General features: G+C 37.7%; 1 protein-coding gene across 1 annotated transcript in view; it reads right to left on the bottom strand.

Annotated features, from left to right (window-relative positions):
- Positions 1–14,465, bottom strand: part of SHC4 (SHC adaptor protein 4) — a 181,640-nt gene that overhangs the window by 2,957 nt on the left and 164,218 nt on the right. Inside the window, exon 11 of the mRNA XM_001380425.5 lies at positions 3,310–3,563. Within this exon, the coding sequence (XP_001380462.3) occupies positions 3,310–3,563 (254 nt within the window). The remainder of the gene's footprint in view (positions 1–3,309; positions 3,564–14,465) is intronic.

Here is a 14,465-nt window from a genome sequence, read left to right on the forward strand (position 1 = left end):
GTATGGATGGGCTGCAACTTCTACCTTTTGTGCTAAGCTTTTAAAAGGGTATCTTCATCCAACTTCTCATCAAACCTGTCTGTGCCTTTGATTCTCTTCCTTTCTGACTCCTTTAAGACTTTGTATACATTATCTCTTGACCCCTACATCTAGCCTATAGTTTGCACTAAAGGTAATATCCTTATTTGACAAAGAAAACTAAAACACAGAGATTGAAACTTATCCACAATCACATGATATTATAAATGAGATTTTAATCCAGGTTTCTCCTGATTATGAGTTTTGTCCTCTGGTCGTTTTGTCCACTACTGCTTCCTATTAAATGGTGCCTTCTTTGTTACCTTGACCTCAGAAACACTGTACTTTCCTGGTTCTCCTACTTCAGCCACTCCTTTCTCTCACTTGCTTGTCATCATCTACCTAAGCCTTTATTATGGGTATTCTTCAAGGATCCATCATTGTCTGTCTCTCCTCTCCTCTCCTCTCCTCTACCCTCTCCTCCTTTGTCCTCTCCCCTCTCTTCTCTCTTAGCCTCTCTTCTTGCTTGACCTCCTCATCCCTCTCCTCTCCACTCTTACCCTTTCCTCTTGTAAACTTTAAATTACTCCACCCTACTTAAACCTTACTTTAGGGGAAGATAAAGTTGTAATCTCCTGATTGAACAATGAAGATACTTAGTTCTCACCTTATAGTGAAACTAGAACGTTAAGCTAAGTCTCTTTTTTAGATCTTAATACAAAAAGGTGTTAAGTAACTATAAAGGTTAAATTAATTTAAAAAAAAGGTCAAGTAACTAACAAAAGGTGAACTTAACAAAGAAGTGTTAAGTAACTCAAAAATCTAATCAAAGAAGGTGAAAACTAAAAGTATGGGCAGTCCTGGGGAAAGCCTTTGATGTGATTGGTAGATGTGAAAGTTTGGAGGAGGAGACACAAAGGTGAAGGGTCTATATATCTGGGATTTTTCATCTCTAAAAAAAAAAACAAACCTCTCTCCCCAGAAAGTTGAATCTGGCTGATCACTTCCTGTGAGCAGCCTGGGTACTGGTTTGGTAGTGGAACTCAGCCTGGAGGAGCTCCCTCAGACAGTCTCGTGGTGACTTGAGTAAGACTGACTTCCTTTCCCTTGGGCTCAAGGAGGCCACTTTGGCCAAGGCCTTTAACTCCTGCCTGGTTCAGCTTGAGCTGGAGCAGTTTAAATTAACTCTTTCCTCTCTCTCTCTTCTCCTTAATTCCTTCTCTCTATATTAATTTAAATCACCATAATTTCCAGCTGATTTGGGTATTTTATTATTTGGGATTTTCCCTGGCGACCAAATTAATTTAGATTTTTAAGTCATAACACTAAAATTATCCTTTACATTCTCCTCTCTCATCCTCTCCCTTTTCCTCCCCTCCTGACTCTGCTTTCTACTTCTCTTTCTCTTCTCTTATCCTCTCCTCTCCTCCCATCCTCATTCTCCTCTCTCTCTTCTTCCTTCACCTCTCTTCTCCCTTCTCCTCCCCTCTCTACTCCTTTTCTCTCTATATACTCACTCCCTAAGTGATCTCATTCATTCCCAGAGTTTTGATCACACTACCTTTATGCATACAACCCATTTAGATCTCTAGTCCAGACCATTCTTCTAAATGAAAGGTTTCCATCTCTCATTATCCATAAATATCTTTTAATTTTTATCAGGATGTCCAATTAGTATTTCAAGTGCAACATATAAAAAAACTGAACCTTTTCCTATAAACTGCTCTTCCTTCTTGACTTTTCTGTTTTTGTCTTTAGCACCAAAAGTCACCCATATGGTATATTCATAACTTTGGAATTACCTTGGACTTTTTCTCTTCCTCACTTCTCATATTCAATCAGTTGCCAAGGAACCTACCTTCATAATTTCTCTCCTTTCTATTGCCTCCTTTCTATTTCCACAACTACCACCCTTGTATAGGCCTTGATTACCACTAACCTCAACTGTTATAATACTTTCCTTATAAATATTCCTTTCCATGATAGATATCCCTTCTAATCTCCCCTCCATATCATTACCAGAATAATTTGTTTTTACACATAGGTATGATCTTGTTTCTCCTTTATTAAAAAATATTCAATAACTTCCTGTGTTCCAGTTAAACTCATCTGCTGGGCATTAAATATTCTCTTTAATCTGGCATCGCCCAACCTTTCTAGCATTATTCCCTATTATGCCCCTTCACATGAACTTTATGATCCAGCTGAAAAAAAACTACCTTCTATCCCTTATAGGCCCTATGCTTTCTTTATTTCATACCTCTGTGACTGCTTAAGTGGTTTCCTATGACTGGAATGTCCTCCCTCCCCACCTTCACTGGTAGAATTCTGATTCATCTTTTAAAACCAAAGCAAATGCCACCTTTTCCATGAGACAATCCTTTATCCTCCTTGTCATGAAAGAATCCCAAGACTTCATATAGCACTTTTTTTCTGGAGTGGGGTGAGGTTGAGGAGATGAAAGTAAAGATTACTCTCATGCATATATAATTATAATTTAATATAATTTAGCTAAATGGTTTTTTTAATTCTCCTAGTAAATTATAAACTTTTTTTTCATCCTTACCTTCCATCTTAGAATCAATACTGCATATTGGTTCCAAGGCAGAAGAGTCATAAGGGCAAGGCAATGGTGGTTAAGTGACTTGCCCAGGGTCACACAGCTGGGAAGCATCTGAGGCCAGATTTAAACCCTAGGACCTCCTGTCTCTGGGTCTGGCTCTCAATCCACAGAGCCACCCAGATATCCCCTAAATTATAAGCTTTTTGAGGATAGAGCCTGTGTTTTATCTGTTCTCTATATAATAAGCTCTTTAAAAATATTTGTTGGGGGCAGCTGGGTAGCACAGTGGATTGAGAACCAGTCCTAGAGACGGGAGGTCCTAGGTTCAAATCTGGCTTCAGCCACTTCCCAGCTGTGTGACCCTGGGCAAGTCACTTGACCCCCATTGCCTAGCCCTTACCACTCTTCAGCCTTGGAGCCAATACGCAGTATTGACTCCAAGACGGAAGGAAAGGGTTTTAAAAAAAAAAATATTTGTTGTTGGATGTTTATTGTTCTTGTTGAGAATAAAATTAAAACGGGCAATCAGAGAGGAAGAAAGTTGACCTTCTTCCACAATTCAGGTGAATGAATTGTTTCACTTCCCATCCTAAGTCCTAAGAATTGAAAGAATATTGAATTTTTTCAAAAATTGAACAAAAAGGCAACATGCATTCTGAACCTTTAGAACATCTTTAATAGTACCATTTTGAGGGTGATGCCTGTAAAGCAAGATTGATTATTTATACCTTGCCTTCAGGGTCCACCAGCAGAAGGTGTTTTGCCTGGCCTCCTTGTAAGCCACTCAACACATATTGACCAGGTGATGTTGCACTTTCTCGAACCAAAAAATCCCCATCCTTAATTAAGAGGCTTTCTGCTGCTTTCCTGCTTAGTTTTCCATGGTAGCAATCTTCATTCCTCAGCTGTCGTTTGATTTGGGGCAGAGCATAGAGACCAGCTGTCCTACTTGTAGCACTTGGTTGAACTGTTTCCGGTACTTCTGAAAATGAAGGAAAAAAGCAAGGGCAAAATGTCCATGTTAATTTTTTTCGCCCATTCAACAAACATTTAGTTAGTCTGTACTATGTGCAAGTTTAGAGGCAGTGAGGAGAGAAAGCCAGCCTCATAGCCAGAAAGACCTCAAGTCATGCCTCTGACACATACTGACCATGTGACTGTGGGCAAAGCATTGTTCTCAAAGCCTTCTTTTATAGAAGGCCCAGAATTCCCAGCCAACTCTTCATTTCCCACCATCTGCTCAGCTTAGTTTTGGCTCCTTGAAAACATGCTCCTTCTCCTCCTGGTGCTTTCAACTTCCTTTTTGCATATTGTCTTCCTTTATTAGATTATAAGCTCCTTGAGGATGGGAATTTTTTTTCTTATTTGTATCCCCCAGTGCTTAGCACAGTGCCTTACTAGGTGCTTAATACTAGGTGCTCAATAAATATTTATCAACTATCATAACTATAATTTCTCACCACTCCCCAGATCTTATCTTCTCTAAGCTAAACATCCCTAGTACCTTCAATTGATCTTCTTATGTCATCCTTCTCTATTCTGATTGACAACCTTTGGTCCCTCCCTAATCCTATCAAGGTGTCCTAAACTGATATATTTTTAAATTTTTTCCCATTTCTTATTGTCTTGCAAAACACAATTTCATATTGGTCATTGTTGTAAGAGCAAACTCATACATAACCAAAATCCCAAAATAAAACCATAAATACAGTGATAGAAAAGACAACTCCAACAATTTTTTCTCTAGAGGTGGATAGTATTCCCCATCATAAGTCTTTCAGATTATCCCAGATCAGTGCATTGCTAAGAGTAGCCAAGTTTTCATAGATAATCATCATCCAATATTGCTGTTACTATGTACATTCTCTCCCAGTTCTGCTTATTTCACTCTGCATCAGTTCCCATAGATCCTTCCAGCTTTTTCTTAAATCATCGTGCTTATCATTTCCTATAGCACAATAGTATTCCATTACCAACATGTACCACAATTTGTTCAGCCTTTCCCCAATTGATGTGCATCCCCTCAATTTCTAATTCTTTGCCACCATGAGAAGAGCAGCTATAAATATTTTTGTAGATATAGGTCCTTTCCCCCTTTTTATTATCTCTTTGGGATACAAACCCATAATAGCATTATCAGATCAAAGGGTACACACAGTTTTAAAGCCTTTTAGATATAGTTCCAAAATGCCCTCCAGAAGAGTTGGATCAGTTCACAACTCCAACATCCTTTGCCACATCCTTTTCACAATTTACCACTTTCCTTTACTGCCATGCTGGCCAATCTAATAGGTGTGAGCCAATCTCAGAGTTGCCAAATTGAGATTTTCAAAGCTCAACATGATGCTCTGAATTTTGGGTGCTGAGGACAGCAAGTTCAGAGTCTGGGGTTGGGAAAAGTAGTCTCTGACCTTCTGGAACTGGACCCAAAGCACTACAGCACTCCACCTAGCCTGAGGGAAAGAGTAGAGTATCTAGCCCAGGCCAGTTTTGACCACCCCAAAATCAACTGGGGTGGAGACCTCAGCTCCTGAGCCATGAATTCCCCAGTGTGGGAGGAAACTAAGATGCTTTGAGAACTAGCTCCCAAAGAAACCACAACCAGAGAGGGGGAATCAGGCAGAGTAATAAGAAAAATAAAGGGGGGGGGTAGCCTGAAAGTACCAAAGATTTCAGAGAGAAGAAAGATCTTGACCACAAAAAGGTATATCAACAGGTAAAACAGTAACAACAAAAGGAAATATGAGCTCCAGGTTTCATTAATAAGTTTGGGCACCTATGAATAAATACTAAAAAATGAAGGAAAATGATCCCACACTCCATGAGACAGAAGTCCCTGTAGAATTTCAAGGTAACATAGAACTACAACATGCTTCCTGAGTGGATTAAAAGAGAAATGAGAATTATGAGAGTAGAATTTATCTCCTGCACAGCAAAAATAATGAGCAGAATACAAAAACTTGAATCTACCTCACCAAAGAAACATAAGAAAGAATAATAAATTGTGAATGTAAATACACAGAAGTAATGGACAATCTAGAAGAAGAGGAACAAAAAATAAGAACATTCAAAGAAAATATATACTCTATACAAGCAAAACATATTTGATCACAAAGCTAGAATATGTAGAAATAACCTAAAAATCATAGGTCTTCCAGAAAAACACAACAGGATGAAAAACATTAATACCATAATGAAGGAAATAATAGAACTCCCCAGAACTTCGGAACATAGAAAATGAAATTCCAGTGGAAAGAATTCAAAGATCACCTCTAGGAAAAAGAAAACAAGGCTGTACACTCCAAGAAACATGATAATTAAATATGAGTTCAACTCCAGAACAAGTTCTGTAAGCTATAGAGAGAAAGATCTTCAAATTCAAAGGAAAGGACATCCAAATTATACAAGACTATTTACTTCTTCAAGTCTCTCCCCACTCCTGTCCATCCTCGATTCAACCAAGATCTCTTGATTCAGGACATTTTCTCTGACTGTTCTCCATGTTTGAAATGCTCTCCTTTCAATCTGCTCTGACTACTGAACTCCCTGACCTCCTTTAGGTCCCAAATAAAACCCATCGTCTTTTTTTCTGTACTCAAAAATATTTTATTTTCCCAATTACACATAATAACAATTTTCAGCATGTGTTTTCCAAAATTATAAGAGTCAAATAGTCTCCTTTCCTCCCTTTTCTCCCCCCCCTCACAGATGGTAGTAAGCAATTTGATCTGAGTTATACATGTATTATCATGCAAAACATATTTCCATATTGGTCATTGTTGTAAGAGAATAGTCATATAAAAACAAAACCTCAAAATTTAAGACCATAAATAATGTAAAAAAATTGTATGCTTTGATGTACATCTGACACCAACAGTTCTTTCTCTAGAGGTGGATAGCATTTTGTGTCACAACCTATCTGTCTCCTGCCAGTCTGCCCCTCTGGCATCTTCCTCTTGATTTGGGCCAGACCCCTACCTGCCTGGACCCAGCCAGACTTGTTCCTTCTCCTCTTGCTTCTCTGTCCCCAACCCAAAGTGTCCTTGAATCATGTGCCACTCCATCTTTCCATAAGCTCCCTCTCAAAATCTTTTTGTTTCACAAAATTTAACCTCTAGTCTTTTTTAAAAAATCCTCACCTTCTTACAATGAATTCCAAATCTTGATTCTGAGGCAGAAGAGCAGTAAGAGCTAAGCACTTGGAGTCAAGTAACTTGCCCAGGGTCACACAACAAGGAAGTGTATCAAGTCAGATTTGAATCTAGGATCTTCCCCACCACCACCACCACCCCTAGGCCTGGTTCACTATCCTCCTAGTCACCCTAGCCTAGACTTAATACCCAAACCAAAGGAAGACAAAATGTGGAAAGAGATTATAGGCCAATATCATTAATGAACATTTTCTCAAAGATTTAAAACAAAATCCTATCAGACTGTGGTGATTTATTTAAGAAGTAAGTCACTGTGATCAAATGAGATTTATACCAGGGATGCAAGAATTGGTTCAGTATTAATAAAACAATCCCCATCATTAATTATATTAAAAAAAATAAAACTTCCAAAACCATATGACCATCTCAATAGATAACAGAAAAAGACTTTAACAAAGTATAGCACTTTCAGTGCTAGAAACCCTTATAAAGTAAAGGCAGAGAGGAATTTTAAAAAATATATCTAAAAGCATATATTTAAAATCAAAATACACCTAAGAGAACAGAAGGAAATTCATAAGGGAGTAGAAACAGCTACTGTGTTAAATGTAATATATACTTTTTAAAAGCTTACATCTGTATTCAATATTTATAGTTTACATAAACAGTATTCTTTTATTGTTTTTGTTTATAGAAATATTCATTTTTATAAATTCATAACAAAAAAGACTTTACAGTTATCATTAAGTAGTTTTAAAATGAGTACCCCAACCCAATGTGGATAAAAATATTTTAAAACATATAAAAATATATTTTAAAGTATATGATGATTAAAAAATAGATAAAAATATCATTTTTTTTAAAAATTTGAATGATGCCAATTCAATGAACAGACTTAAAGCTGTGTCAAACTAGAGGATTCATGACACACATTCATTTGGAACAAGCTGTGCCTCTCAAGACTGTTTTGAGGCCCAAATAAAGTAGCATTTCTAAAGCAATTTATGAATCTTAAAGCATTTTATAAATGATGAAGATTACTGTGCCATTATTGTTATTAGCCTTGTCCTACTATATTATAGGGGCAGCTAGGCAACACAGTGGAAAGAGTGCCAGGCCTGGAGTTAAATCTGGCCTCAGGCACTTCCTAGCCCTGTGACCCTGTGCTGTGTGACCCTGGGTAAGTCACTTAATGCTGTTTGTCTCAATTTCCTTATCTATTATAAAATGAACTGGAGTAGGAAATGTCAAACTATTCCAATATCTTTGCCAAGAAAACACAAGATGGAGTCACAAAGAACTGGACGTAACTGAAATGACTGAATAGCACTATATTATGCCCTGGAGTGTTATGTTCAGTTTCTGAAAGTCACACTTTTGGAAGATCACTAACAAAACTAAAGTGTTCCAACAAGGGCAGCCAGAACTGGGAAAAGGCCTTGAGTCCATGTCAAGGATTGACTAAAGGAATTAGGGATGTTTAGCCTAAGAGAAAGGAAAATTTCAGAGGGACATAAAGCTACATTCAAGTATTTGAAAGTTTGTCATGTGAAAGAGGAATTAGAGTTGTTCTGTTTGGCACCTGAAAACCTAAAAAATAATAATAGCAATATAATAAATTTTTAAATTTTATTTTTAATTAAAATTAATTAAGAAATTGATTTTTAAAATTAATTTTAAAATAAAAATAATAATTCACATACCAACAAGTATCTGAAAGCTATTCCTACGCCTCATGGTTAGATTTGTACAGGATCTAAGGGCAGTGAATAATCATGTTATAAAGAGACACTCCATAGTTTCTAACATACATACTATTATTTCATCTATTCCTAGCACAGCTACATACTTTACAGTAGTAGACTTGTGTTCAGCTTTCTTCTCCATACCTATACATGAGAACTCCAGGCATATTTTTGCTTTCACCTGGAAGGGCTCACAATATACCTGGTGTCAGCTGCCACAGGGTTATGTCGAAAGTCCGAGCTTATTTGAGCAAATTTTGAGCCAAGGCACAGACAATATAACATTTAAAAATAGCAAATTAATCAAATATGTAGATGATCTACTCTTGGCTTCAACAGATGCAAAAACATGTCAAGAAGATAGCAAACACCTTCTTTTGGAATTGCACAAAAGAGGACATAAAATCTCTAAGAATAAAGTTCAGTGGTGTCTCCAAAAAGTAGAATATTTGGGATTCATCTTGACTGCGGGTGCTCGTTATATTTCTCCAAAACAAATTGAGAATATTCAAAAATTGAGTGCTCCTACCACTAAGAAACAGCTGAGAGCAATTTTAGGAGCAACAGGGTTTTGCAGACAATGGATTCCTTGCTATGGGAAATTACTAAACCCCTTATAGCATTAACAAAGGATTCAGTTCCTGAACCCCTCAAATTAGAGCCTGAACACTTGTCAGCTCTATCAGATCTAAAAAAGGCTATCATGTCTGCCCCTGCTCTAGGCATCCCAGATTACAACAAGCCATTTACTTTATATGTGCATGAGCGAAGAGGAGTAGCCTCTGGCGTGTTAACTCAGACTTTGGGACCTTCTCAGCACCCAATTGCTTATTATTCTGCCCAACTAGACCCAGTAGCAGCAGGAGCACCACCATGCCTTAGAGGAGTAGCTGCTACAGCCTTACTAGTAACAAAAACTGTTGATTTAGTATTGGGATGTCCATTAACAATAATGTGCCCACATGAGATAGAAGCATTATTGATAAAACATAGAACACAGGCATTCTCGGATCAGAGAATTACAAGGTATGAAATAACCTTATTAAATAGTGAAAGTATTATCTTGAAACACTGTTCAACTCTTAACTCTGCCACCTTGCTTCCAGATTTACCTACTTCAGGAGAACCATTACATAACTGTGAAACATTAGTGTCCATGGCAGAAAAGCCTCGAGATAATCTCTTGGACACTCCCTTAGACAATGCAGATCTGATTTTATTTACCGATGGTTCCTCTTTTATAAGGGATGGCATACGTTACACTGGAGCTGCCGTAGTCTCAGAATTTGACACTGAATGGTCAGCTTCACTACCTTCTAACATTAGCGCTCAAGGAGCAGAACTCATAGCTCTAAAACAAGCTTGTATAATTGCCAAGGATAAAAAGGCAACAATTTATACGGATTCCAGATATGCTTTTGGCATTTGTCACTCAGTCGGGATGCTATGGCTCCAGAGAGGATTTTTAACCCCAGCTGGAAAATCCATAGCTAATGCAGAAATTATTAACGAAGTTCTTTCTGCTCTCAAACTGCCTAAAGCCCTAGCTGTAGTTCATTGCTCTGCCCATACAGGTGGCTCTGACCCTGTCTCTAGAGGAAATGACCGAGCAGATGCAGCTGCAAAACTAGCAGCCATAGAAGGACCTGGATTAATTTTAACATTAACAACCACTGATAATTTAAATTTATCACTTTCCTATAATGAAAAGGAAGTGGAAAAATGAAAACAAAAATTTAAAGCAAAACAGATTAATGGAGTATGGGTTTTATCTGAAGGAAAACCCCTGCTCCCTAGAAGTTTCTATAACCAAATTTGCCAATCTATTCATAAAAATGGTCATTTTTGGCACCCAGGGCATCGTGGACTCTGTCAAGAGAGTATGGATAGCCCCTGGTATAACTACTATAGCCTCTAAAGTATGTTCAGCCTGCTCCATTTGCCAGGCATATAACCAACATGCATATCGTGGAAAAGCCTTTGGGGGACGTCCTCTGGCTTACACACCTTTTGAACATCTACAGATAGATTTCATAACAATGCCAAAGGCTGGACGTTATAAATTTTGTCTAGTAATTGTAGATCAACTAACCAGATGGCTGGAAGCATTTCCTACGACCCGAGCCACAGCAGATTTTGTTGCAGATACTTTTAAAGGAAATTATTCCTCGTTTTGGCCTGCCAGCACATATTGACTCCGATAGAGGGAGTCATTTTACCGATTCTGTCTTAAACCAAATATATTCTTGCTTGGGGATAACTCCAAAATTCCATGTTCCATATCACCCCCAGAGCTCAGGCCAAGTGGAGAGGATGAATAAAGAACTTAAGACTATGATTGGCAAATTATGCACTGAGACCCATTTAAAATGGCCTGAAATTCTCCCTCTGGCCCTATTTTATCTTAGAAGCAGGCCTAGAGGAGACTTACATATTTCACCATTTGAGATGCTTTTTGGACATCCACCTATACAGGCTAAGCCTTTCTCCCTGGCTTATACATCGCTATTAGGGGGAGATATTACTATTGCTTCCTATATACAGGAGTTACAGCACAAACTACGTGAACTTCATGAATCCGGAACTGCAGTACAAGCCGGACCATTAGACTTTTCCCTGCATGACCTGAACCCAGGAGATAAAGTTTATATCAAGAATTTCAAGCGAACTGGAGCAACTCAACCTTCATGGGAAGGACCATTCCAAATATTATTAACTACTCCAACATCTATAAAGATTGGAGAAAGGGACTCTTGGATTCACTGCTCACATGTGAAGAAAGCATCTTCTACTGAGTCTGATTGACTCTATCCTATCATATGAATTGTGACTATATCTTATCATATGAATTGGAGATAATAATCCATAGACAAATGGATGCTGTTTTTTTTCAAGAATATATTGAATTACTGATTTTTTTCTTATTTTTCTTATTTCTTTTCTTTTATTTTTTGATCAGAATATTTGATTTTTTTCTCATTTTTTGTACTGAAGGTACACATAATTAATATTAATATTATTTTTTCCCTGCAGTAATACAAGTTAATATATATACTCTTGCTATAATATCAATATATGCCTAAAAGCTTTAAACTATGGGAACCTGCCATTTATTGATAAAATATTATAGGACTGTGATTAATGTTTGTGTCTGATTCCAGGAAAAGGGATAAAAACAAAGAGCACAGACTAAACCTGAATAGTGCCAATAGAGCACACAAGAAATATTAAAGTGAGACTCGAGGTTGCGACGCTTAACTTATGTTTAAGTCGTAGGACTTCCTTGTATCTACACTCTTTGTGAAGTACTCAAACAAGTACAAAGCTTGACTATCATGCTGGCTCCCTATATCTCTGAAGAAAAAAAAATCAGATGAGGGAATGACATTTCCCCATCAAAATAGAATTCTAATTCTTTTCTTCTTATATTATGGCAACTTCCTGTAGTCTTGGCTACAAATGGCTAAGTGAAATATTACTGCATCCTGTCCTACATACTTGTGGGATAGAAATTACTTTAAACTGGACCTATACAAGGCCTATTTTGAAATTTTCTTATGTTTTTGATTATTTTTCTATTCTTTTGATAATTGACACATACACCCCCATAACTGAACATTGCATTCTGAGCTAAACTTGATATATTTTTTAATACTTACTTCAGGGGGGATTGTATTTTAATTTAAAATCTAAGAATTTTTTTTATTTTTGAATTTTTTTTGTTTGAGATTGTATTTTTATAAAAATCCAAGAATTTTGTTTAAGATTTTACTGTTATAAAAAAATTCAAGATTTTATTTTGTTCGAGAAAAGATCTTCAAGAAAGAAGCTTGAAACTTTTATATCCAGAGAATGAACTGTTGCAGAAAGATGCCGAAAACCTACACTTCATCAAGAAGATCAAGAATGAACTTTGGATATGATTTGATTTGACTGAACTTTTGATTGAACATTTATTGTAATTGTACACATTTATGCCAAAAGGGACTGCCCCTAATTTGGCTTTCTGTCAATGTGCCTAGCAAAACATGGGTTTTGCTTTTTTTCTTTTCTATTTCCTCTCTCACTATTCTAATTTCTCTTAGAAAATTGAATATTGTGTATATCTATAGTTAGAAGTGCATTTAGAACTACAAAATGATTATGTTAAATGATCAATGGGGAGACTAGTCTCCCAATGATCATCAGGGGGGATTGTAAACCTTAAAATTTCTTAGACTTATGAATGTTGGAAATTTCCTCATTTCCAACATTAGGTAGGGAGGGTCCTTCTCCTCCCTACCTGAGATTACTTTAGGACAGAAACCTTTTGCTGAACAATGCAAAGGGCTTTGACCTATGCTTAAGCATAGAACAGGAAGTTCTTTGAGTCATGATTGATTTTAGAATTGATACAATAGAGATACTTGGAATGACAGAACCAGGTCTTAGAACTTACAATCTCCACCCTACTCAGGGTAACAGGATTTAGGAAGGGCTGCAGCAAAGGATCAAGATTTAATTATTTGAGAATATGACCTTCAACAGACATGTGCAAAGCCACAGACCTCTGGGCAGTCCTGGGTTAAGCTAGAGCCACCATTGGCACAGGGAAGACATGGACAGTGATTGGTAGATGTGAGAACTGAGGGGAGGGAACTGAGATGGTTGCCTTAAAGATAGAGGGGTCTGAGGACTGAGGGTTGTTGGAGAGGTTTTGCTCTGAGAGGTTGTGCTCTAAGAAGCTTGCTCTGAAGAAAGGGAGGCGGAGGCCCCTGAGACTGTTTCTCCATTTTGGTCATGTGAGTGATAGGGACTGATCTCTTTTCTTTGCCTCAGCTATCTAAGGGCTTGGGCCTTTTGGCCCAGCCTAAACAGAAGGGGGTATTTAAGCCCTATTCCCTTCTCTCCCCCCCCCCCCTCTCTCTCTCTCTCTCTCTCTCTCTCTCTCTCTCTCTCTCTCTCTCTCTCTCTCTCTCTCTCTCTCTTTCTTTCTCTAATACCTTTCTTCCTCCTGTTTGTAATTAAACTCCATAAAAGGTTGACTGCTGACTTGAGTTTTCATTAAGGAATTACATAGCTGAATTCCTTGGCGACCTTAAATTAATTTATATCAGTCTTTAAGTGATTTCCTTGTCACAGTCTGTTACCAGATACATTCAAGGTTGTCACGTCAAAGAGGAATTAGAGTTGTGCTATTTAGATCAGAGAGACAATAATAATAGCAATATAATAAGCCTGGAAAAGTAGCGTGGAGCAACATTGTGAAGGGCTTTAAACACTAACAAGTATCTGAAAGCTACCCCTGGGCTTTCTAGGCAGGGCTATTCCATTATGTGCCCTGTTCTTCAAAGGACCAGGAAACAGTGGACCAGGACTTTGGAAAAGAAGTGAGACATTCTGAATTACAAAATAATGTACATGCTCTCCTGGTAAGAAAATAAGAATTATTCCACTGCTTATATTTTTCACTTAAGTAGATGGGCAGGCAATATCTGAGAGTGGAAAAGACACAGGATTTAGAATCAAGGGACCTAGGTTGAAGTGCTGGAACTAATAATACTAAGTTTGTGACAGTTTGGCTTGGAAAGAAACAAAACTCAAAAAGAGGAGTCCAAGAAAACTGAAGGACAGACTTTACTTACTTACAATTTTTCTTTCCTAAGATCACCTTTATGTAATTTTAGCTTTTTAAAACTAAAAAAAAAAAAGGGGGCAGCTGGGTAGCTCAGTGGATTGAGAGCCAGGCCTAGAGACAGGAGGTTCTAGGTTCAAATCTGGCCTCAGACACTTCCCAGCTGTGTGATTCTGGGCAAGTCACTTGACCCCCATTGCCTAGCCCTTACCACTCTTCTGCCTTGGAGCCAATACACAGTATTGACTCCAAGACAGAAGGTAAGGGTTTAAAAAAAAAATAGAAGCTACCCCCATGGAAGTATTTCCTCCACTTAATAAGAATCAAATCAAGGACAACTGAGCTCTTCTTGTATGTCACAAGCTCAGATTGTG

The sequence above is a fragment of the Monodelphis domestica genome, chromosome 1, assembly GCF_027887165.1.
Source record: "Monodelphis domestica isolate mMonDom1 chromosome 1, mMonDom1.pri, whole genome shotgun sequence".
Lineage (NCBI taxonomy): Eukaryota > Metazoa > Chordata > Mammalia > Didelphimorphia > Didelphidae > Monodelphis > Monodelphis domestica.